The following is a 27,071-nucleotide window of genomic DNA, read 5'->3' as shown; positions in this document are numbered from 1 at the left end:
GGAATAGCTGAAGAAAACACTATTTTCCTTCTGAATATTTTATTTAAGGGATTATAGGGATATGAATTGAAAGTAAATCTCAAGAAGCAGTGTAAAACAATACAAAGTAACACATTTATTAAACACTTACCTAGGAACCTTAAAATCTTAATAAGTGTAAGCCCTAAATACTTCAAAACAATTAATATATGTAATACGATTATTTTTTACATATTCTCTTATTTATACATCTCATATAATATTAATATTAAATGAAATTATAACACCAGACCTGCTGAAACTCCAACGGACTTATATTCGTAAAAACAGGCCTTCCACAGTTTAATAATTAAACAGGCAGGTGATATCTGTTTTAATGTTGTCATAAAGTATGAACGTATAATGTATGTGCACGCGGACCCTTTCATGATCCTTTAAATAAAGCTTACGCAGATACCTAAATATCGCGAACGCGGTTAGATGTACAAAAAAGGAGTAGTACGTGTATTATACATACATACGCATTTAACTAAATTCATACATATTATCATATACATTTATTTATTTGCAGTGTAAATTTGCATAAAAAAATTATACAGATTTTTTTACAATTGTATATAAAAAAGTAGACAGCCTCCGAGGCGTAATTTTATGGCGTGCACGGTACAACACTGTACTGAAGTCCTCGGTTTGAATCCCGGGTCAGGCATAGGAATATTGTGTTTTTCTGCGCAATATTATTCTCAAATTTTTGCCTGATATGGAGATAAATTCGCCCGCCCCCTATAACATTATAGCACAGAACCCACAGGCGAAAAGTGGGTGACCTGGTTGCCACTCTGACAACCCCTTCAGAGATAAAGGCATGTGTTTATATAGAGGTGGCCCGTGCCTAACAATGGTACAATATATTACAACAGGCTGGTATCATTGATCTGGGCATCATTAGAGAAAACCTATATTAAAAATTACTATTTTTATAATTACTATGGTGATGTTATTTACAGTGAAACAGCAAGGATGACAATTCGGCAGACGAAATGGAGGTGAAAAAGCATGAGAAGCCCGGCAGCCTGTCTCCAGTGAAGCCGGCGCTGAAGCGAGACGGAGACGAGAGCAAGACCTCGCGCTCCAGCAGCAGGACGGACAAGGAGCTCAAACTACCGCCGGAAAAGTCACCCAGCGAGGATGGAGTGAGGAAGGAGCGGAGATTGTCTAAAGCTAGCGAGGGGTCTAGGGAGAATCTTGGAAGGTAAACTATGTTTTATACTGAGACTACTGCACCTAAAGGGAAATGAAATGACAACCAGACAAGGTATACATTGATACGAAATTATTATCCTTCGCATGTCGACACAATTATATAAACCTGTTCCAATTAAGCTATTCCTGGAACTATAAATAAAAGTGGAATTTGCAGGTTTTCAGATATGTACATATTTTAAAATACATTTTTCACAAGACGTAGAGCTATTTCGTAAATAACAAAATTTTCTTTGAACACATTTGTAATATTCACCTCATTATTTATCAAAAACAATGTAAAAACTCATGTGCCATGCAGCATGCAATAACACAACTTGTGAAATATGCAAACGTCTGAACTAAACATGCAAAGTTGAATTTGCATATAATCCGCTCCTCAGGCACGGGACAGACGTAATAAAACAACGCAATCTCGACTACGACATTACACTGAAATTAATATCCACGAGTGCTCGACATAAGTTAGTCGACTATAGCATTAATGAATTAAAAGCAGAAAATTTGCTATTTTTTATCTGAACATTAGCTACGTACCCTGTAGTGATATACATACAAATAAAGCAACCGCAAATTGATGTTAATTGTAAAAAAGCCTTCCAAATATAAATAGGCTGCGGTACAAATTAGACCTTCATCAAAAACCCATTCAGTCCCTAATGACTTAATAACTGTAATGATGAAGCTAAAACGTCATAATCGATACTAATTCGAATTCGATTAAAACTCAAGGTACCCTTGTCTGTAAATGATCGTATTTATCAACACAAATAATATTTATTTTTCATTTCATTTATTAAAGCGATTTTACATTATTGTAAAAAGATAAGACTGTTTACATTTCAATTTAATCTTTTTAGTATTTCGATTATTTTCAAACCACAATAGAGACCCGTTTTTCTCTTTTTTTTTGTTGCTTTGAATGACGAGATGAACTTGCCGTTCGCCTGATGGTAAGCGTTACGACCGCACATAAGCGATAGAAACACCATCCAACACCTTGAATTACCAAGTATTATTTTATATTCCACTGACTATTTACATTTTTCAATTAAGTCTTTTTACATGTTTCCCTTATTTTCATTCCAAAATTGACACTTTTTTCTCAAATACAATTAGATAGAAAGCTAAGGACATTATGTAACTTTATTTTATCCAATTATCATTTTCGAGTTTACTGTACTAGAAATAACAGTAACTAATCGTATAACACATCTGCTGATTGCCGCACAAAATTTGGACTCTTAACACGATAAATGAAATTGAAACTCCATACCTAATTCTTGCCAACACACGACAGTTCGAAATTTATCACTAACATTCCGCAAGGATTAACTACATTTTCGAAACAATGTGCACTAGTTATACGCTCAAAGTACGCCGCGATTTACTATTGCGTGTCACCACATAGTTATTTAGGAATGAACTAGATTAAGGTAGCAACAGGAATATCGTACTTGGTAACCTAAATGAGAATTTAAGCTGAGAGATTGCTACAAAGCAACATAATATACAGTTATATAATATCAATACAATATTCATGTAAGTCTTTATAATAACCACGGTATATTACGTCAATTACTTATATATACTATTTTCTCTTAAGAACATACGAAATAGGACCAAACATTGTATAATCTATGTAATATACTTTATTTTATAACATCAGATCAATTAGAACAATAAAAACAATAGGTACTAAGGTATTCGCAGCAGTCAAAACTAATATGGAAACAGTCACGACTCTGTAATAGAAATAACAAAATTAAAAAGAAAAAAGAACGGTCTTTATGAATGGGTTCATCATATATAATGTAATCTATTGTTAAAAGAAATTCACAAAATTAAATCAATGTCAATGCTGATGTTAAATAACCCCTGACAAAAAAAAAACAAATTTAAAATGTAAAAAATAAAAAATGTTTCTTTGTCCTTTAAGTAACTGGTATAATATGTACCAGTATACTCACTTTCCCTTCTTAGAAGGAGGCGAGTGTCCTGTACGATATAGCTAATGCTGCTCTTATTGGAGAGTAAGTTAATTAAATACAATAAAGGTGATACGATTACTTCGGAATAAAACCCTGTCATTTAACAAAGAATAAATACAATAAAAAAACCATATATTTCGAATTGACTCCTAAATTCTCTACAATTAATCTTCAATTGCACCGTTTTCTCCACAGACAAGACTCAAAATCAACATCACTATCGAGTCCGAAAGTGTCCCGGAAATACTTCACTAACTGGCGACAAGCATGTGACAAGACGAAAGACAAGACCAAAGAACTGCTGAAGCGGTGGCGGACGTTGCCCGAAGCCGAAGGTAGTGAGGGGCCGATGGAAGCCGCGGGACACAGCGAGGACGACAAACACAAAGGATGGAGTGTTCACGTATGGAGTAAGTAACTTTCGCGTATTGACTTGACAGGTTAACAGAGGCGGCATTACGGCGCAGTGTGTTAGGGGGCGCCAGACACGACACCTTCAAAGAGACATGCAAAGGCGTAGGCGTTCTTAAACAAGCGCCCGTGCTAGGGCCCGCGAGCGGCTTCTTTTCTTTACACAATAACTTTTGATTATATATTAAGTATCAAATTTATGAAAAATTACATTGTCTCCTGGAAGGCGCGAAGGAATTGATTGCACACGGCCGGCACATGAGCTAGAGCCGCCTCTGCAGGTTAACCACCCTTTATACCACTTACTAACGAAATACACACAGAAACATATTATACTTACCAGTAATGTAATAATGTACGGTTTTATCGTTAACATCGGTCGGTCTCTCCGCGTTTAAACGTATTAAAAATGCATTGATCTTTATTCGCCATTGTTACTTTTCAGGTTCAAAACTCGATTATTTCCCGTGGTGAGTAGTTAATAATTGCAAACTGTAAAACGACCGAAAGCAGTCCTCGTTCTTTATGTGCGAACCTGATTATAAATTATGTACCTAAGTTCTAAGAATTGTACGTAATGTGTTTGAATTAGCAATAAACACTTTTTACGTAAGAGATACGTATGAAAACCTTACATAATATATTTTTTAAATATTAAATATGTTAATTTTTTTGCAAATTTAATCTATTCAAACATTTATATGTTTATCAAAGTTGTGTATACATTAGTTTTCTCGATAAACTCAACACTCTGTTATCACTGAGGATTTTATGCAATAAACGTATTTAGCATAAGGAAAAGTATTTATACAAATTCGAGAAACTATAATCTATACTATTATATAAAGCTGAAGAGTTTGTTTGTTTGTTTGTTTGTTTGTTTGTTTGTTTGTTTGTTTGTTTGTTTGTTTGTTTGAACGCGCTAATGTCAGGAACTACCGGTCCAAACTGAAAAATTCTTTTTGCGTTGGATAGCCCTTTATTCGTGGAGTGCTATAGGCTATATATCATCACGCTATACCCAATAGGAGCGGGGCAGTAATGGCTAATCTCAGGAACTACCGACCCAAACTGAAAAATTATTTTTGCGTTGGATAGCCCTTTGTTCGTGGAGAGCTATAGGCTATATATCATCACGCTATATTCAATAGGAGCGGAGCAGTAATGGCTAATCTCAGGAACTACCGATTCGAACTGAAAAAATATTTTTGTGTTGAATAGTCCTTTGTTTGTGGAGTGCTCAAAGTTATATATCATCACGCTATGGCCAATAGGAGCGGAGCAGTAATGGCTAATCTCAGGAACTACCGGTTTCAACTGAAAAATTCGTTTTGTGTTGGATAGCCCTTTATTTGTGGACCGCTATAAGCTATATATCATCACGCTATGACCAATAGGAGCGGAGCAGTAATGGCTAATCTCAGGAACTACCGGTTTGAACTGAAAAAATCTTTTTGTGTTGGATAGCCCTTTGTTCCTGGAGTGCTATAGGCTATATATCATCATGCTATAACCAATAGGAGCGGAGCAGTAATGAAACATGTTGCAAAAACGGGGAAAATTATGAGTTTTGAGAGCTTCCGTTGCCTGCGCTGCGTAAACGGTTAAAGTTATGCAACAATGATGTATGACGGGATTGTTTCACTTAAAAAGTTCTAAATAATATAACAAAGTCCCCCGCTGCATCTGTCTGCCTTAACGTGTTAAACTCAAAAACTACCTAACGTATTAAGATGAAATTTGGTATGGAGACAGTTTGAGACCCTGGGAAGAACATAGGCTCCCGGGAAACTACTATTTTTATAACGGAAAACTTTAGCCTGAAAAACTTTATAACGCGGGCGGAGCCGCGAGCAAAAGCTAGTTTATAATAAAATTGCCATGTATAAACATGCTAGAACCTTTTTAACACACAATAAAAGATTTAAAAAGTCCACACAAAAAAGATGATAATATGTATAAGCTATTATTTTTTTAATAATTCTCTTGCCTTTTTGTCGAATCCGGAACATATGATAAATAGTCTATACATTTAGATCTCTATGATATCCAATCATCGTTATATGTGTTGACTGATATCTATCCGATACACTCGCATGAGGCTATAAATCTTTCATGTTTTGGTGACAAAGCATTGGGCTAACAAAAACTCGTGAATTTCCAAAAAAGAAGCTATCCACTTTGTTTCATACAGTTTTTTCTAGTAAAATTATATTACTAACAGCATAATTGTCGTTCCATTAAGCACAAAAATATTTATTCTCTATAATTTATAATTCGGGCCTTATTTCATTAATAAATTATAATTTAGAAAAAATTAACTAACAATATTCTACAATACTATTATAAGGATATATACAAAAACATTTTGCAACAATAATTTTTTTTCAACCTTCTCTAAGGACCTGATAGTAAGTGAAGTAGGGTCTGATAGAATGTCGACTGACGAAAGATGATTACCCCTTGGCAGTCGACACAATTATACCGGCCTATTGGAACCAGATGTACACAGGCTGATTCCGGAACGCGACACACTTACGTGGGCCTCTATGGCGTGTTTACCTTGTGTACGATGTTGCTATCCGGGCGGATATAAAATATATCCTCCTACCCCCATTTACCTGGTTACGAAATTGAACAATCTGCTCATCACGTACTTTGGGAATGTGGTCTCTGGCATGAAGAGCGCAACATCATGTTAAACAGTATGCAAATAACATCTGGGGTTGTATACTATATGGACCTTGTTGAGACTAGACGGAATTTCCGTGCTTTCCGGCATTTTTGCCATGCCTATTGTAATCAAATCTAACAGCTCATGTGATGAGACCCTTTCATTTAATTTTATCCGTGGTGCTTTATAACTAGTTTATCTAGTTGTAAACGTCCCTATCCTTGAGGTTAAAACGCCTCCTTAGATCATGATTTTGTCACCCGCATTGCTCTGGAGGGAAGTGGACAATTAATATTTCCAACTCCTGCCTATCTTTCTATTTGATTAATTTCGTTGCGGGATAATGACATATTAGTTTTCCCTGAGACTCGCCGAGCTTCACTACTCGGCGTCATAAAATGCGTGCCACTGCTAATCCTGGCTTACAGGAGTTGTAGTGGTGGGTGTGAGGGCGGGAAAGTCTCGTACCCCCATTTACCACAATACATCACATGAAAATTCTTTCCGTCCATATCACGAAGCATGCGAATTTTCAACGCATTATTGTAGAGGAATGCGAAAATTATTTCCTGCAAATATGTGGAAATGACGCAAGCAATAAATGTTATTGGAATTTACTATTTACAAAATATAATAATAAAAACGTACGTGTAACTTGTACTACATACTTTATTGCGCTTTGTGTCTCTCATACGTGATCATGATTTTAGACATAGCAATTATAAATAATAAATAATTATATAATATAATATCAAGCGTATGTAATAAACTACCCTACTGATGGACTCGCGCCTCATCTACTACTGAGCGATGAGGTCTTACTCCACCATGATCGCCTAGGGCGGTTTGGTATACTTTACGGACTCTCAAAACTCTTATAGAAGTGAACTTCTCAGGTGCAGGTTGCCTCATGATGTTTTCGTTCACCGTTAAATTTGATAATTCACAAAAAATACATACATAACTTGAAAATTCAGAGGTTCAAGGGCACGGGTTTTGAACCTGCGCACATTTGCCTCAATTGACCGTTCCCAACTAGGCTATCGCCGCTATACGTGTAATTAATTATACTTATACATAAATAATTTCGTTGATGGCAATATACTTGGACCATAAACCATGAAGATTTAGATTTAATAGAAAGTAGATTGAGTAACTTGAATTGAGTATATTGTCATATTTCTTTCGAAAAGACGTCTAAGTTGCCTGGAATTTTTTTAAATACTTTGCCTTCGATAATTATGACACCCACTATCATGGGACGACCAGAGACAAATATAAGATTGTCAAAGTGTAGCGTGCACTCATTAAGTCTCTGCCTAACCCCGACTATAAAAATCTACCTAAGATTTTATCATGCCAATACATAAACGTATTTCCTTGCGGCCAGCTCATTTCCCCGATATTCGTTTAATATTCAACGCAGCTCTAAATAGCTCCATTGAAACATCAAACATTTTGGAATCAAAATGTAGGAACGCTGAATAGATAAAATCGTGGAAAATTTCACCCTGTTGTTTTCAGAATTAATTTGCATGCATAAATCCGATTAACATATTTCAACAGCGTGTGTTGTTCATTGGGTGACATTGTGCTACAAATAATGTATAATTTTCTTAGACCGTACATCGTGCATTCGCTAATTGCATTTACAGACGAATATTAAATTGGCAGATTCATTATTACGCCCATAATTGTGGCAAACATAAGCGTGTGCCAATTAAAATGTTTGGAATAATTGAAATAAAACTATTTTTCGGATTTTATCGCGGTTTTATATTACAATTTCCCACTGGTTTAGAATTTTAGCGCTCCCTCATATCTTTTTGTTAGGTTATGGCTTGACACACGTAGGGATGAGATTGTGGTCACGACATCTTTTCAAGAAATTCAATGGAGCACTAAAATCAAAATAGTTTTATTTCAATGTCTTAACATTCACGTAAACATAAGAAACGTTTGGAATAAGTTTTATAGCCTTGTAACATTCATACTTAACATATATCGTCGTCATATCTAAAGATTAAATAAATTGCATAACTCCTTACTGAACTTCTAATCACAAAACACAATGTTTTTGCATGAAACCGGACGGACACTCCATTACTTAAACAGAAATAATAAATTGGAAAATGTTAATGACAATATTTAAATGCATTAATACTTTTCATTGTAAACTAGAACGGTTAAAAAGAGCAATTTCTCCGCAGTTTCAATCGAAAAACCCACTGTTCCGTGTGATAGGGCCGCCCCTTCGGCTTATAAGAACACACTCATGGCTAAACTCCTCAGAATAACTCTATTCAATGCCACACTTTATTAAGAGATTATTTTTATTGGATACTTTCGCGTTCCTACCATAATAGGTACATACCATTTTCAAACAGCATTTTTATTTCTTTAGAATAAAACGTTTAAGCAAATAATGTTTGAAACGAGCCTCTAGATTTAACAGTACAGGTAAATATTATTTTCTTGTTCGTTTATATTCTGAATATAGGAACGCTAATGAATCATAATATTGTCAGCACGACTACATTTCAAATAATTAAGGAAGTCACATGTTCATATAAGATTATCAATTTTTCTGTTTTGTTATTTCTAATTTGTGCATGTCATGTTCATGTTTAGGAGGTTGCAAATAATTTAAATGTTATAAACCATATATTTAAAGAATTTCATGTGTTTGTAATTAGTTTTGAAGAACTAATAAAAAAGTAAATTATTTTCACAATACAACCATTAGGATCAATAAGTATATTGATCGTCAAACATTTTCTTTCCCTTTACATGATAGAAGACGCTGTCGTATTGCCATTTTGGAACTTATGGAAACAAAAGAACCTTGACGTCCCTAATACCTACAGCACTATTGACTATAGAGCACTGCATACAGGAGTGTTGGGTAAAATTTAATTATAATGGACAACTCACGTATTCCTAAATAGACAATCTATAGAATTACATGCATCTATCAAAGTCTAATACTGATCAGTATATTAACACATTACTGTTAAATAAAAAAGATAACATAAAACATTAAAATTCATAAGCAATAATTGAAAGTATACATAACCTAACTACTACGTAAGTCAAAAATAGCAAAGCAAATTACATTAAGGTCGTCACTACATCAGAGTCAATTTATATGTGCTAATGTCTTACTCTTTATAATGTTACTATGTGGCATTTGGCACCCCGAGTCAGTCTGTTTTCATTATTCAAGAGGGTAATCAGGACAAACAAGCCGCGTCACGTCACGACAAATCGATTTCCACCTATTTCTGTCGCTTACTAAAGAGCCGAGCCTTTTATTTGTATTCATACTGGACCGCATTCATAGTAGAGTTTTGTTATGTTTTAAATTTTTAGTTTTCTTATTATTGGAGTGATTATACAAGGTCATTTTGACATTGCGTTACTAAATAATACCACATACTTATCTTCTTAAAATGACACTTTCCTATTAGTTAATAAAAATGTAGATGTATAAAAAAAGTATTTTTAATTTTACACGGACATATATACTTACTGAGACTACTTCCCTGAGACTCAATGCGGTGATATCAAACTTTTAGTCAGAAATACACTAACATACCCACCATACTCACACTAACCTAAAATATGACAAAAAAAAGAAAAAAAAACAGAAAAATAACAATGGGATTTTAGAAAAAATATTTATCATTCAAGGATAATTTTTAGCACAATGTTAGCAGAGATACAAGATTTTATCAGTTAAAATAACAGTACATAAAATCTATAAATTGATTTAAAATTATTTCGATTCAATTCAAAAATATTCTAATATTTTAAAAGTCCTTTTCAGAAAAAAACTGTATAGTATAATAATACACACGAAATACTATGAAAATTTACATTATAAAGGCCGCACTCAGCAACAGCCACTTCAAACAATAAATCTCACTTATTTCCAGTAGACTTCAAAGTAAAATATTAAAGAGAAAGTCAAACAACGTTGCTCTTATTAATAAATGCATTTGCAACGTGATCTTTGCAAGGAAATTCATTTATTAAACATTTAGCACATACAAAGCACAAACTAATGTTTCAAATTCACGCAATAAGTTTTCTCATTACAATATGGTACGCAATACAATATCTTTCAATTTTAATAACATTACCAAGTTTCCAGTATAATCCTAAAATATTACGTGACATTGTTCAACGCGGCGGGACTTGTTAGTTGCGGAACAATGAACAGGTTCAAACTTCTCTACTTATATACTCGTATACCCAATTATTAGAACTTCGGGGCTGCCACTGTAACTTATGTTTTGTTGTTGGCTTGGAAAATGCGCTCCATATGTCTATTCTGATTCTAGAATGTACATAACATTATAACAACAAATAGACTTTGTTAAGAATACTCGCATAATTTCTATGAAGCATATTTTGTATTCATCCAATGTAAAAAGGAAAACGACTGAGAAAATAAATATCTAATACATTTCACCTTGATTTATGCCCGATCCTCGCTCTGCGTTTCATAGTCGTCAGCTTCACCTACTGCGAGCTGGGCCACGCATAAAACTGGATTTCTTATATTGATTATTTCGTTCCTTTACTGTCGAAGTACAACACTACCCAGCAAGACGCTCTTGCTCTTTACGTGTATTGAATTTTAAAAAGAAATTCTGAAAACAGAAGCAAGCCAGCGACCTTTCCGAGTAGGCATAAAACGTCAAGCGAATCTTTGAACCGAATACGAAATAAGTATTAGGAGATTGGTTTCTTTAAATTACTACAGTAGGTTTTAAAAACCTGTTAAAAATAGTATTCTATTTTTTATGAGTCATCTAGAGTTAATATCTTTTTTAAAAGCCTATGGTACACGTCACCGCATTTTGTGACAGTGACAAACGTATTTTAATATCTCGTGGGCTCTGAATAATGATGTGTTCTTATAATATCATAAATTTATCAAAATGAGCAAAGAAGCAAAAAGAAAAAACAAAGATAAAGGTATAACAGAGGAACAAAATGAAACGGAAGGTAAAACTGAAACTGGAGAAGGGAAGTCTGATGATGCAACGGAACCAAATAAAATCTGCACAAGAGCGAGCAATAACAAAGGTGAAGGCTTCTATAAATTCGAAAACATGATGCTACGTAACGTGAAGCTACACACCGACGTTAAAAAGCGAAAGGTGAAAAAGCAAATCGGGAAGCGTACGAAGAGCAGAAGATCCCAAAAGTAATCTCCATCCATCAAGCCAAAGGTTTTAAGATTGGAAAATGGATCTTCAGACCTCCCTTTTCAGTGAATTCTAACAAGATACGCTTCTAAATTTATTACTTATGTTACGGTGTCTGAATAAATGCATCCTATTCATTAACCACGTTTTTCAGGTTGCCGTTTTACTTGGCGCACGAAAATAACATATTATATTTCCTTTAAGTGTGAAGTATGTATTTTAAACTTGAGGTTTGAACAGCTTTTCGTATATATTACACAAGCGAATATCAGCCTCAGGCACCGGTGAACAAACGAGAGCCTCTTTTATTCTTTTTCCTTCCATTCGGAATGGATAAAGGAATATCGAAGTCGAACTAGCGTTTGATTTGTTTGCGTTTCATTCACAAATGTTAATCTGTATTACTCACTTACGAATTTAATTTAGATAGGTGCGTGTTTGAGTTGCAGTGAGCTTAAAACTTCACCAGTTTATAAATCATAAATCTTCCCATTTCATTTCAGCGTAGTTACTCAATCATAATAATTCGATGGTTGCTAAAGAAATATTGGAACATGAAATACCGAGTCCATCAAGTAAATAACTGCCCGCTACTACCAATATCGGTGTACCGTTCGGAAATCATTATTGAAAAGCTCGCTTTCAATATAAAAAATACGGAAATAGATGAACACTTCACGAGATTGAGTTTAAGAGAGTTGGGTGTATGCGGACCAAATAACAAAATAACATTTTATTTAATGTAGAAACGTATTTCAATGTTCATCCCTGAGGTTTTGGGATAAAATTCCTCATTATTACGTGATGTAGGGTTCTTGGACAGGTTATTCACTTCTAATCATTTTCTAAAGTTGAATTATCGACAATTCCATAATTTTATTATTCAAGAATATTGTTGAAGGACTCATATAGTAATAAATATTTTAAGGCCTACACTACACGAAACGGCATGAGTACCTTATTCAAGAGTTAAAACGATTTCATTGCTTCTAATCGAAGTAAAAACTAACATATATTACTATCATCATTATTACGAATAAGTACTAATAGTAAGGACAGTGTAAACTGAACCGTGAACTAAACATTCATACTATTTTCAACCCTCATTTGAATTTCGCAAGGTCGACAATGTATCATTAACTGTAGAAAAATGCACGAGCATGCTAACAGTTTCCTAAAAATTCCGTGCTAACGTAAAATAAAAAAAATAATAATATTCATCAGGCTGGAACTTAGTAATGTTTATGTAAATATATACACAATAAAAATTATATAATAAATAATAATAATAACAGCCCTGTATTATATACTTGCCCACTACTGAGCACGGGCCTCCTCTACTACTGAGAGGGATTAGGCCTTAGTCCACCACACTGGCCTAGTGCGAATTGGTAGGCTTCACACACCTTCGAAATTCCTACAGAGAACTTCTCAGATGTACAGGTTTCTTCACGATGTTTTCCTTCACCGTTAAAGCGAACGATAAATTCACAAAGAATACACACATGATTTTTTAGAAAAGTCAGACGTGTGTGCCCTTGGGATTTGAACCTGCGGCATTCGTCTCGGCAGTCCGTTCCATACCCAACTAGGCTATCGCCGCTATAAAAAAAAATCATAACTGGATCACAAAATAAAAATGACATTTTGAAGAAAACTATAAATAAGACAATACTCATAAGTGTACGTTCAACGTAGTCTGTCTGTGGATCTTCGTAAATATTTGCCTTAATGGGTATGTACGCACACGTCATATGTTTTCGATGGCTCAAACAATTAGCAGCCCGCGCTGTTTGATAACAAAAATATCGCAGCAGGTAAGCGTATAAATATCCCCGCGAAGGCCTTATCTCGCAATACGCCGCCAGAACAGCGCCAAAATGTACGATAAAACAACCACACAAGACATCTGTGAGTGAATTTATTAATCTTGAATAGAAATTAGTTTTAGCATTCTGCGTGATTAGGAACGAGAAATTACCGCCACGTACTGGCCGCCATAAAATACGCGATAGAATAAATCGCGTTAGTTTAAAATTCATTTTAGAACCTTAATCAAGTGTGTCATGTGTTGTGAAAAAAGTGCGAATTAGTATGTGGGAGTGAATCTCTGTATCTATGACTTGTGATTGTTAAGGTATTACACAATTTAATACTACATAAAAAGGTTAATGTAGGAGTAGGTAAATAAAATAACACTTATAGAAACTATTTTAATCATCCTAATAATTTTAAATATCATCTCCACATATGAAAAAACAACTCCATCAGAATAAAATTCGATACGTTTAATTAAATTTCGGGTAAAATATTTTATTTGCAGTCAACATAAAAAAATCAAGAAATACAACTCCGAGAAACTCCATAATTAACTTTAAACTGTCGCTAATCCTTTCTGCCAAAAACGGACCGTTTATTTATTTTTATATTTTTTCACAAAATTTTGATCCGTAAAACACACAACATGTTCGCGTTTGTAAACAATCAGGGGTACATTTGTTCCTCTTTCAAATTTTGTCAAAACAATGAGTTGCGCAGTGCGGCGCAATAATTCCGCCGCCCTCAGATTCAGTTCAATCCTCTGCTTATTAAATAAGTAAAATCCTCCCTTTTGTGTTGATCTTGTCCCAGAATTTATTTTGATGTGATAAAACTTCTGAATTTAAACAACCCGCAACCGTCATTGTTCCTTTTAACATTATTCCTTAAATTTCAATTTGGACAAATGCTTGAATGCGCCAAAACCAATGGTTATTAAAAACAATAAATCGATTGTTCAAGATCACTGGCTTAGATAATTCTACCAATGTGTCGTTTTTAAATTATGGCAAACTATCTATCATAATATCATGAGAATATTTTCTTTTGGTATAAATATTCATTAGATGTTATTAGTTAAGTATTCAAATTACACTATTGCTTTGTCTTCTTAACAAATAATTATTTTTTTCTATATTCCTAGCTAAGTAAACATCATAATTCTATACAATCGAAAACTACGTACTTATTAACAATGGGCATAATGTAATACTTTATCAAATCAGCCGATCTAAAACTTGATTATTATAGATTTTGCAGCAACAGCGACAAAAACCACGGAAACATTTATTTGCCTTAAACGAGACTGTTTTTCCGTCATTGTAAATGCAGATTGCACTAGCCAGAGCAAAGCCTTACTCAAGTACTCTCCTCGCGGACCTCGTTGGCATTATTCGGAATAGAGCAAAATTTATCTTGAAATAAAACGATTTGGACACCCATGTGCAATTTGTTAAAAACTGTTATTTTCCAGTTTTAACATTCGTTGAGTTCACTGTCTGTGAAGTCAGACGCCATCCTTCAAGTTAAAATAGACGCGACGTCTTTTTTAAGAAGAGCGTTTCCATTTCCTTTTTGAATGATGTAACATGGTAATGTTATGAATTTATAAGTAATTTTTCTCTAAGGAAGTCAAGAATTTTCAAGATGCCAAACATAATATAACTTTCATATAATCGGATTAAGATCAAGCCAAACAGAAAAGTGTCTATGAAGACCTGTAACGAATTTATTTTTATAAATCTCAAATTCAATACAAAAATTTTTACGTCATAATGTTACTCGTCTACACAATTGTATTAAAAATTATCCAAACAAACTTATTGAATTGGATGTTACCTTCTTACAGATATTATATAAAGATAAAATTTTCACGGATCTTATCGAGACCGTTAGCGCGATAGCACAGTCATACCACAAGTATGTTCGGATACGCATCAAAATACATTACGACATAACCATTATCATAAAGCATTACTCACGTAACACCTTAGAAAACTCGTTATCGCGAAGTGTTGATGAAATAATTAATTTCCCAGACAATAAACATCGTTGGCCACACGTTTACTGCATAATTACAACTGGTACAATACGTCGAAGACAACGTAATTGGGCCAACCATGTATTGAGTTTATACATCACCGTGCTCCCATTGTGCGAAGAAACAATAGCATCAATCTGTATCGAGTATAGTGCGGAAATTTTGTTAATATAGATTGATAGATGTTCGTATTTTACTGAACGGTATTGAAGCGCGGGAATGGTTTATGTTACATCGTCAAATTAATTGATTGACTTAGCATTATCTCTATAAGCGCGTGTTTGTTGCTTTAATGTGATTCGAAGATTGGTATTACAATCGTCTCACTTCTAATTCAAAATTAAATAACCTATTCAATTAAATAATTGTGTCCAAAATTATTTTTTTCATTCTACAAAAGGGTTCATTATTCAACCATGCAATTCAACGCAGTAGATTTTTTGGTGAATTACATTGCAAACTAGTAGTTTCCAGTGCAAAGGTTGTCAAATAGTTACCATGCTATAAAAGAATTCAATGGAAATAAAAACAGCACGGCCTATGACCTTCAATAGCTTTTCTTTGCCATGTCAAAATATATTCTGCATGTTTTTTACTGGTTACTGTGGTCTCTAAATGTTATGAAACTATTAAAGACAATAACTATTATCCATATTCAGTAAATAATAAAATAAGCTAGAGACTGTGATGTTATGCATTAAAGCTTATGCTTGTAAATATTCATTATAGTCTAAATTCATTATGGTATTAGTTTCTGAATTGTGTCGTCATATTTTTGTATATAATAATATCAGCCCTATATTATATACTGTCCCACTGTTGGGCACGGGCCTCCTCTACTACTGAGAGGGATTAGGACTTAGTTACCACGCTGGCCTATTGCGGGTTGGTAGACATACATCGAACGGTAAAAGCAAGAACTAACATTTTGAAACAGATTGTATTCGATTCTAAAAGAAGAATAAATAACACATTACCAAGAATTTACTAAACACAATCTCGACAGGGTATTAGCAAGCAAGTACCCTTAGGCTGAAACATGACTCTATAATGATAGAAGGGGGATAAATTTCAAAAAAAACATTTTATATCGAACAAGGTAATTATTATATTTTAACGCCTTCGGGTAACAACCACTAGACGTTCTTACATAGACCTTTTGTTTCTAACGGTTATTACATATGTGTTAAATGTAGTAGACCTTACACTTTACACGCCCCAGGGTCGTGCCTGGCCCTTTACGACGGTGAAATTCTAAACAGAACAATTTCATTATTCGAAACGTCGTAATAAAGTTTTATGAAAAGCTACTCGTCTGAACGTATACTTTGAACTAACCACGAGGCACTGAAATGAATCAGTTTAAACATATATTTTTTTTATGCTTATGCTTATAATAAGTTGTGTATAAATAAGACTTGCACAGGGTTAGTGTAGTTGAACATAAGCTATATATTAACTTTCCCACAGAAGGGAATAGCGATGCTCTTTACTACAATTCAAAGCTACAAAACAACTTTACTATTCAAATGGTTTTACGGGTAATATTATACTCACGGTCTGGATTTAATATTACGATGCTGTGGACCTCGTAATCCTTAATAAATTCGTATGTAATTGGCTGATGTTCAAACATTTCATTAACATTAGTCTTTATAACATATTTGAAATGCTGTAAGTTAGTATTTATATTTGAACTCGGTTAAAACATTTGCATGCGTCGGTATATTACAATTTATGATGTGTGCTATCTTTGTTTTGTTCTACGACTCCTTATCCAGGTCTGTTTCGGATACACATAGATTCAAAGACTATCTTAATTATCTACACATTTGACTTCTCTCTTCGCCTTCTAAGATATAAAATGTCATTATTGTTACACAAAAATCTGTTTATAATATTCGACCAATCTGTGATCGAGACTTCTCTAAATATTATTATTATGAAGTCATAAACCATTAAAAATAGTGCTGATAAAAAATAATCATTTTTATATTTGTTTATAGTATGCATATTGAGTGATAACTTTTGCAATGACCTTAGAATTAAGGCGCCAGTGACCAACCCCAAATGTCACACGGTGATATGATAGCACGAGACTACACTTGGAGGTGTACACAAGCTATTATAGTAAGAGAGCCGAGATATGCAACTGTACGCAGAAATCTTTAATCCAAACAAACACATTTCCAGATTTCGTGACTGTCTCAGATGATTATTGTTGGTAATTGAATCGTTAAATAGTCGTGCATTATTCATATAACAATATTTACGATCTAAGCTTTCAGAATGACTATTGTGCTATTTAAGTTTTGCCACTTATCCAATATTGCATAATTTCTATTCTACATACACAGCACCACGTCCTTTACCCCTTTTCATAGGTAAACAGAGGTTCGAGGTCAAATATTTCTCCACCTATATTAAATTTTAATTAAACTATCAAGCTATTTTAGTTCTGTTTTCTTATATTACTTTTCCCAACAGCCACCTGGGTGAACCGGTGCAGCGAAGACCTGGAATGTCTGGAACTCGAAGATGAGCAGCCCCTGGCACAGCTCAGCTCCGTGCAGTCAGACAAGATGACGTTATTCTTCACTGAACTCCTTGACCACGACAGGGACGATGTTATTTGTGATCAGGACTTTGATCAGTTCTTTGAGGTATGCGGATGGTAACTCCATAAATATTACAATTGCATGCATTTCGGTACTCTTCAAGTTACGAAATAAAGGAGATTTTCTTTATATGAGCACAGCAAAGTAAACCAACTGCACTTCCTGATAAACGAAGTGGGGTCCAGATTGATTGTCGATTGAAAGTAGATTACCCTTCGCCAGGCACCACAATGATGCCAGCCTGTTTCAACTGAAATCGTTCGAATCGCGACACATTGACGTGAGCTAATTCATGTATCAGCATTTAAGAATTTGCTCTAAAAATATTATACCGTGGTGTAGTTTACATCGGAGATAATAAAACAAAAGGGTTCATTTGTATAACTCAATGAAACATAAAACTTTTTACTGTCTGTAAATACGTAATTTATTCACGTAACGTTGATGAAATGTATATTTCGCCGAACAGACACTCTTCATCAAAAACGAGGCGAGTAACAGTTTCAAAAGATTTCATCTATTTTACTGTTTTTATTTTACTTCGTTATTGTATTCATTCCACTCGTTCTCTTGTGATATAGTTAATCTGTATAATATTTTTGAGCAAGGGAATTTTACTACAAAAAATATAGAAAGGAAGTAGAATGAAAAGATGGCCATAGAGAATATTATAATCACTACGTTTAAAGGATGGCTACATCGATGGCTTTCAAGTTGTCATAAAACGGCTGACATCTATGATAAATCGCGCATGTATACTTATTATACAGACACTTATCTATTACATCTAATACATAAAGCTGAAGAGTTTATTTGTTTGAATGCGCTAATCTCGGGAACTACTCAATCGAATTTTTTTCACTAATAGGAAGTTACATTATTCCTGAGTGCTATAGACTACTTCTATGCCAGAAAAACACTTTTACGCGGGCAGAGCCACAGACAAAAGCTAGTATAACATAATTGTATAACTAGATGTAGGCAGGTAAGATACACCTGTCTGTGTATTTAAGTTCGCAAAGTTACAGCCTAGAACCAACACGAAACCCTCGCAAATACACGAAATAATGCGACGAAGGTAAATTGAGCGGCTAAATCCAACATTACGTCATCCCCACGTAACCTACAGTGGAAGAGAATAATTAAATTCATTTCGCGTCGTATTTTACAGAAACTTGCGCATTTCGCTGACTGGTCGGCCAACTCGTCCGAATTCCATATACTTCTCGAGGTGAAGAGGGAGTTTATAGACCACTTCATCAACCCCCTGCCGTCCAAGTGAGTATCACCATCATTCAAAACAACCACACCGTTTCAAAACTGGTTCTGAAAAACGTCTATGACTTGTTTAATAATGTAGGTAATTCTTTTTCTTTACTGTCTTTTCGCTTAATAAAACATTACATACCTTTATCCTTGAAGAAAAAGGCAGATGAGCAAACAGCGCACCCTGTTTACGTATGTTCTGTCTCATGATAGGGGCATGCCATATCGGGCACCAGCACTAGCACTTATCCAACCCGGGATGCGAATCCAGGTCCTCATGGACTGTTTACCACACACAATTCAACTACGCCACGCCGCAATTTTTCCCCCATTCAATACTATCAAAATGATACCCCATACATACCTATATTTCTTGTTCCCATTTAAGGTACTGTAATAATGCGGCCAGAATTGTCCCTTCTACAAGTAATTTGCTATCTTTAGCACCGTTAGAACCGACGGCGAGAACTAATTAATGTTATTAGTCAAGATTTAGATTCACTTTGTAAGATTAAATGTATGTGACGCTACAGTCCCCTACAACGTTGATAAGACTGGGTAATCTCGGTAAAGCATGTTTAATGCGTGAACAACTGTGTTTAAGCCGGCTTTAAATGTTTAATTATGATACGTTTGTATTACGAATATCTTTTTTATTTAGATTTTAGACGGATTTTAGAGTTTATGCGTGAGTTGATAGAGTCAGCAACGATAATAGTTGAAGAAATTCCAAATTTCAAATCGCCTTTAATGTTTTGTGTTATCAACGATCGTTTTTCTTCACTAAAATAAACTTCAGGGTGTTTACTTAATTTTATATAAAGAAAAAAAAATAGGTTGATTTCATGTATAAAAGAAAGCCGCGATAAAATTCGATAAATAGTTTAATTTAAATGAATAAAAGCGTTTTAAATTTTTAAATATGTTTAGCTACTTCTGTGACTGGACTTATAATGTTTGTTATTACACTTATCCGGAAACATAATGCATTGATATAAATTTATTTAATTAGGTATTTAACTCTAATAACGCAAAAGTACATATTTAACTGACATGTACTTTTAAATCTGCTTTTTTGTTACAAATAAAACATATCAATAAATTATATAAGAAATACAACGCTCACTGCGATAAAAATATCTCCAAATTATAAAAAATCATAAACATTTTTATCGTGTCCGCTGCTGATATAAAGGAAGTTTAACTAAAATGAGTCCATAATAAAAAGCTTTGTAGTGTCCGATGTATGAGGTCATTAAACTCGCGTGCCTGCTGATATACTAGCGTCCCTTCTGAATAAAAGCTCCTCATGTGGATATAAAAACCTGTACTTAGTTAAATATGTAGTGTCCAGTCACGCCATTTATTTATCGCAAAAATATTATAGAATATAGCTTTAATTAAAGGGAACGATTGTTCTGTCGAATATGAGTTGCAATAGAAGCACTAATTAAGTGAAAAATAAATCCATACTAATTAAAACCATTTCAACCATTTCTTTTTCTACACACACATAAAACAACAGCACACAGTTAACAATATTAGGCATACGACGGATTTGTTACATAAAGCTAAAGAGTTTGTTTGCTTGAACGCGCTAATCACTGGAACTATTATTCACTATTGTCAATAAACAATCCCCATCGCTTTTTCCTATCTCTCACAAAAATGGACCAATCAAAACAAAGATTTTTTTACATGCTTACAAATGAGTTATTTTGATGGGTTCATTTTCGGAATGGGATTGAAGATTGAGATTCGGATCATTTATTGAAAACGGCTGTAAACCGATTTTGAAAACTATTTAACTAAGAAGAAGCTACATTACTTCTCAATGCTATAGACTACTTTTTATCCCGGGAAGTATATTCCAGAAAACATTTACACTTTAACATTGACAAGTTCAGTTAACTAATCATTAATTAGATTCAAAATAACTCCCAACCGCGCAAGGGGACAGATACACCCCACTAGGCAGTACACATTATCGAACCGACCTACAACCCCTTTTATCGTGACAGATATTATTCAATGTCAAAAATATGTAAATATATCGATAAACATTTGTCTTCATTAAACGTTGGCGCGTCTTTTTGTATAGATGGGCTGATTTACCATACTACAAAAGGGTGTGCGGTCCTGAAGCGAGCGGTATAAATATCCCTGGGCGGACGACGCTGGAGGGCTGGCTCGCGCGATGGGCTCTCCACTTAAGTGAGATGAAGCGATTCACCGATTTACCTCTCTATCTACAATATTTATGCAAGATATTATTCCACGTGGTGGATCGGGCAGGTAAGATTTAAAACACGTCGTTTTATTACCATACAATTTTGCATAGTTTATATACTAGAATTTAATGACGCTCAAGGTTACTCGTATCTACATGTAACACTTTATTGCCTTTTTATGTTTATATCAAATGTTTTACGCGTTTAAATACCACATTATGGGTTAAAGCACATAATAATCATAATGAACTTCAAGTGGTCGTGATCTATTTTTCTTAAGCTGTTGGATTTAATTAAATATTAATATTTATTATCTACAATACGCTTGATAATCAATAAACTGCGAATAATATTTTACCAACCCTTAATTTTTCCGCTTTTTTTAAGAACATTGAAAATAAACTGCAGATTTCTTGAAACTTATCATTGTATTTACTTAACCTCAATCTTGACCCATTAAGTGAACTAAATACGGTCACATAGTAAATGGATATACTATCAGAGCCTGTTAAGATTGATAAAGTGAATTAATTTACGCCAATGTTCAGCTATTAGCAAGCGGTGTCGGCAAGCGTGCATAGGACTCACTAAATTACTATAACAACCTCACACTAGAGAACCGACATTTTGAACCAAACGGAAAGGCGCTATTACAATTATTAAATGTTTCAACATAAAAATATAAAAATATTGAAATACTTTTTTAAAGCAATTTAATAATTTTATGAATTTAATCCTATAATTGATAATTCTCAATAATAGGAATTATTACGTGTAATTTTTAGAGTTCCGAACCTCAAAAGCCTAATAGGATCACTTTGTTGTCCGTCTGTCTGTCTGTCAAGACCCAATTTCTCAGGAAAACGATTTCTCAGGAAAATAAATAATGTTTAAATTTATATCAAATACTCGGGTCTACAGTACTTCCCGTTGACTTAGAATCATGAAATTTGGAAAAAGCAATGTCTAACAGTACATGTAAACTAAAAAGTTCCGATAACCATAAATATGTACTTAAATAACAAAAAAAGCTAATTTACTATCATGAACTTATTATTTGCGGTTGGCGCAATAAAGTTAAGTTAACTACAAGTTTGTACGGAACCCTCGGTGCACAAGTTTAATTTGCACTTGTCCGCTTTTTTATATAAGACAGAGACAGCAGAAACTTTATTATACTCATATATTGAAATAATAATGTCTTAATAAAAATTCCAAAGTCACAATCGCAAACCATTTTCTGCCATCGCTAATAGACCTTTTACTTAATTTTTTTTAGTACTTAGGTTGACCGAGAATTAAAACTTCTGATATTTTATGGCGCATTTTCCCAAAGAGGGTTAACGGCCGCCAGCCGGGTGGTAAAACCAATGAGCCAAAACTTTATAATAGGATTGAAACATGTTTTGACCCACAGTGGTATAAGGACAGGATCGTTTAATAATATTTTATAACATTCCTTTATTCCTTTTATGGCTTCGCAGTTTCGTTGCATTTAGCCAATGTCAAGTATTAAGCTATAATAGAGTAAATTCTCAGTGTTTTTTACTTCGATATTAATCTTTTGTTTATCTGTCAAATTAACAATATGGCGATTAAAAATTGCGCCAGCTGCAAGGCTTAATAAATTAATCGCATTACCTTCGGCCACAACAATATAATTGAACAAACAAGTTTGTACTGGCCATCTCTGTTATTAGGTTTGGTCCATACATGGGTGAATGAGAAAAACTAACCGGAACTTTTCACTTGACAATAATAAAAAAAATGTTAGTGCTATTGTATAAATCGTTTATATTATTTTTAGTTTTACTTAGTTTATATAGACTTTTTTTCGTATTCTTTGTAGTTATAAAGATACAAAGAATACGAAAAAAGCCTAAATAGTAAATACATAGAATAAAGAACAGGAGGCAAAAAAACAACGGATATTTATTTTTATTATTTTATTTTCAAAACGCTCGAATAAATTTAAATTATAACCTATTAAGAGGAAATATGTTACCAACTTCAGACTTTTGGTTTAACTCCAAAGGTTTTAAGATTTGGCACTTGACACTGGCGGCGCGGCCAAAAGTAGCGCGTTGCACATTCAGCGCGGCCGCGACGGTTCCGCCCTCGGACATTTTCTATTATATATTCAATTCGCAACTCTTTGTTTCGATTTTAAAAGCTTTGAAATATGGTCCCGAGAAATGAAATAGTTTTATCTGCAAACGTAATAAACGGTTATAAAATTTTGTTCGTGTACGTTTAGTGTGGGGCGCTATGCGGCGTTTGTTTATAGCAACGTATTAAGTATAATAATGTTACCATTTATGGACAAAAGCGACACAACTAATACATCTATTCTCTCTTCTCTATCTAGGTACACTAGCTATTCTAATACAATTTTAAAAGTTTTCTCACAAATATACATTCACCAACGTGTGCATTTATCTAATTATTAAAAAAAAGAAAATGAGCTTACTGAGCCTTGTAAACTCATAAATAAAATACTTTATATATATTATGCTGTGTTACTTAAGCTAAATTGACTTTAAGGAAATAAAATAATCTCACCATGTTTATCACACAAAGTCCGTAATTATAATTGGTAATAATCCTTTTATCATGTCATACGTAGTGTAGGTTAGGATAGGATATTATCTTAAATAAATGTTTTTGTTATGACGTGTTAATAGTATTCACATTCATCAATGACATCGTCAAGGCCTTTGTTTATCACTGTTTATCATGGCAGAATTTTTCTAGATTCTTGTCTTCATTAAAAATAGTTACTCCGAAACATTTGCAATAGATGGCTCAATTGATTATAGATAGATATATTAGAAATAATTTAAATAAAATGTGGAATTTGAATCTAATGTACTAATTTTCAGACCTTAAATATTTGTTATAGGTCATTTCATGCACGAAGACGCGCCCTACATCATTTTGGGCGTGGGTGTTACGGGGTGAGGTTGATCCAAGCCCTAGAATTGATGCTATCCATCATAGTGTGTATACACTTATGCTGCTCATGCACACTGTAAAATTAAGAAAAATAGTGGAGCGCGTCTTCATGGCTAAAATGATCTATATTTCCATAGGAAATTCCCATCCTGGAATTTTTTTTTACAGGCGAAGGCGCTATTACAAAGCCCGCATTAGCAGCGTTTTACCGTTCTGTGATTGGACTACCAGCCACAAGAGTGGACGAGATTATAGACACGGCTTATGACCGCATGACCAGCGTAAGTATAGCTTCAATAACACCATATATATACCACTGTCCCATAGCGTAGAAGCCGGTCTGAGACGAGTAGATACTGCGTGGATCGCCATATTGGAATATACATTCGTACGATCTACAAAACTTATTGGTCCAGTAAGGGTTTGGAGAACTTTTTCGTAGTTCCTAGTACAGGCACGACACAAGACTTTCATAATATTCTGTTCTCACCTCTACTCAATTGGTAGATCCTTTGTGGAGTGACGCTTTTGGTTTTTTATTTTCTAATTCAGACGAAGGAAAGCTAGACATAATTTCACAATTTAATTTTTAGCATACCTTCTCTTTCATAAAAGAAAGAAACATCTTATGCCTACTTAAGTATATACTGTTTGTATAAACAGTAACGTCTTATAATAGCTTATAAGACTTCTAATATAAATAACGCATGACAATTTTATTCACGTGAATGCTAACATCTGGTGCATTAGTTTGATCAAAAGCGTGTATTCTAATATCCATGATACAATGTAACTCCCTACAGAGCTCATGATCTACTTAGGCGAGTATAAAAGATTTACAACATCACATAACATGTCGCAACATAAAATTGTTACTGTTATTTATTACTACGTATAGGTACATACAATATGTACGAGAGTGTGGCAAATTTTAATAATTTTGTGTTACTCTTGCCTTCATTCATCTAATAATCATGGGATAATTTTATTAAATACTAGTTTTTACTCGCGCATCCGCTCGCGTAAAAAAGTCTCCAGTATAAAAGGCCCGCTTTATATTTTCCAGGACAGCCTATAGCATTCAGGAGTAATATAGCTTCCTATTAGTAAAAAAAAGATTTAGTAGTTGATAAGAATAGCGCGTTTAAACATACAAACTCTTCAGCATTATATAGCTATACAATAGCAAACAGACCTGTCAGGTTAATTTGTATAGATTCATAATTACTAAACTGTCGCAGATGCCGTTAGCTAATTTCACTATACACTGTGAAATTAGATAACAAACATAATGTTTTCTTAATTGATATTGAAACCATGCTACAATCATTAACACAGAATACTGCGTATATCCTCCCATACTTTTAAAATAAGTAAAATATAAAGCACAAAAAACATAAAATGGATAGAAATGTATAGTTAAACTGACTTTTTGATGCAGAATGGCTATTTGATCCTGGACTACGGCACTTTCGTCCACTGCTTTACCAACTGGCTGATGGGGAAGAATCCTAACGGTCCTGGACAGTGGGTCCTCGTGCCGCCTAAGGGTTCACTACCACAACCACCATTCCCAGTCGACTACAGCGCCCTCAACACAGAACCAGCGAAGCTAGAACCCTACGCGCCTGACAAGAAGACAAATAGACATTCAGTTATCGTGTGAAATGAATAGGAGTGTATTATTTTAAGAGAAGATAGAAGTGTTAAGTTACCGCTTTAAAATGTCCTCGTACGTCAATTATATTTCAGTTCTGTATGCACAGTAGACTATTGTGTAATGGAAACCAGCGGCACTAAATGTCAATGTCGAAGCACGTAGAATCTATTTTCTAAAATACGACGGTTTTAGTGCGGTGTCTTTCAAATGCCAGTATCGGAGTAGGTCGGTAGGAATGTTCACATTTTATTTCCTCGCACTGAATTTTCTTGGACGCTTTGAAATGCACATTGAAGAAATGCTGAGAGGACGAAATTGAAGACTGGTTGTCGTTGTGTTATGCCTTTATTTTATAATTTTTATGTAATACTTATACCTATAAGAAATAAACTATAGAATATTGATGTGTCTGAATACATTTCACACCTGTCGGTCTATGGTATTAACCGCCATAGATGTAGTAATAGTCTAAGTTTTAATGATAAAGACATGCTCTAATAATGACATGTCCATTTACATGATATCCAGAAATCGATACAATAATTAACTGACAAAGGAATTATAAACTACAGTACTCATATATTATACACGATTATTACCTATTCTATACACTGTAGCCCTAAATCCATTTCGTGATTGCCTTAATGATTTTAACCTAATTTAGTATCGATCGAAATTCGCTTGTACTTATAAATGAAACGCTTTAAACTAACTTGTAAGTATTCTGTGCAATTTGACCAAATATCTATTATCTATACTTTTAAATTAAGTCGTTGTAAATAATAGGAGTAACGCACGACACGGTAAACAAGAACTGCCTTAAATTAAGCATCGTCACATTTCACGGTATAGCCTTATTTTGTACCTTAAGTGTTAAAGTAGATAAATGTATCTAGATATAGTTGTAAGTACACCTTATTCCACTGAAATAAAAACATTAAATTA

At 34.1% G+C, this 27,071-nt stretch overlaps 2 protein-coding genes across 2 annotated transcripts; both read left to right on the top strand.

Annotated features, from left to right (window-relative positions):
• Positions 1–1,004: 1,004 nt before the first annotated feature.
• LOC115448237 lies at positions 1,005–27,071 on the top strand. Its single transcript, XM_030175602.2, has 7 exons — positions 1,005–1,231; positions 3,429–3,643; positions 17,884–18,059; positions 19,186–19,292; positions 21,382–21,575; positions 24,635–24,747; positions 25,908–27,071. The coding sequence occupies exons 1-7, from the start codon at positions 1,020–1,022 to the stop codon at positions 26,130–26,132; spliced, it is 1,242 nt and encodes a 413-aa protein (XP_030031462.1). The 5' UTR covers positions 1,005–1,019; the 3' UTR covers positions 26,133–27,071.
• Positions 11,187–12,763, top strand: LOC115448238. The gene is made up of 3 exons (XM_030175603.2): positions 11,187–11,415; positions 11,692–11,747; positions 12,041–12,763. Exons 1-3 carry the CDS (start codon positions 11,268–11,270, stop codon positions 12,281–12,283), a joined length of 447 nt encoding a protein of 148 aa, XP_030031463.1. The 5' UTR covers positions 11,187–11,267; the 3' UTR covers positions 12,284–12,763.

Source organism: Manduca sexta, chromosome 6 (genome assembly GCF_014839805.1).
Source record: "Manduca sexta isolate Smith_Timp_Sample1 chromosome 6, JHU_Msex_v1.0, whole genome shotgun sequence".
Taxonomy (NCBI): domain Eukaryota; kingdom Metazoa; phylum Arthropoda; class Insecta; order Lepidoptera; family Sphingidae; genus Manduca; species Manduca sexta.
Note: the sequence above shows the minus strand (reverse complement) of the source record. Positions and strands in the feature narration are given on the sequence as shown.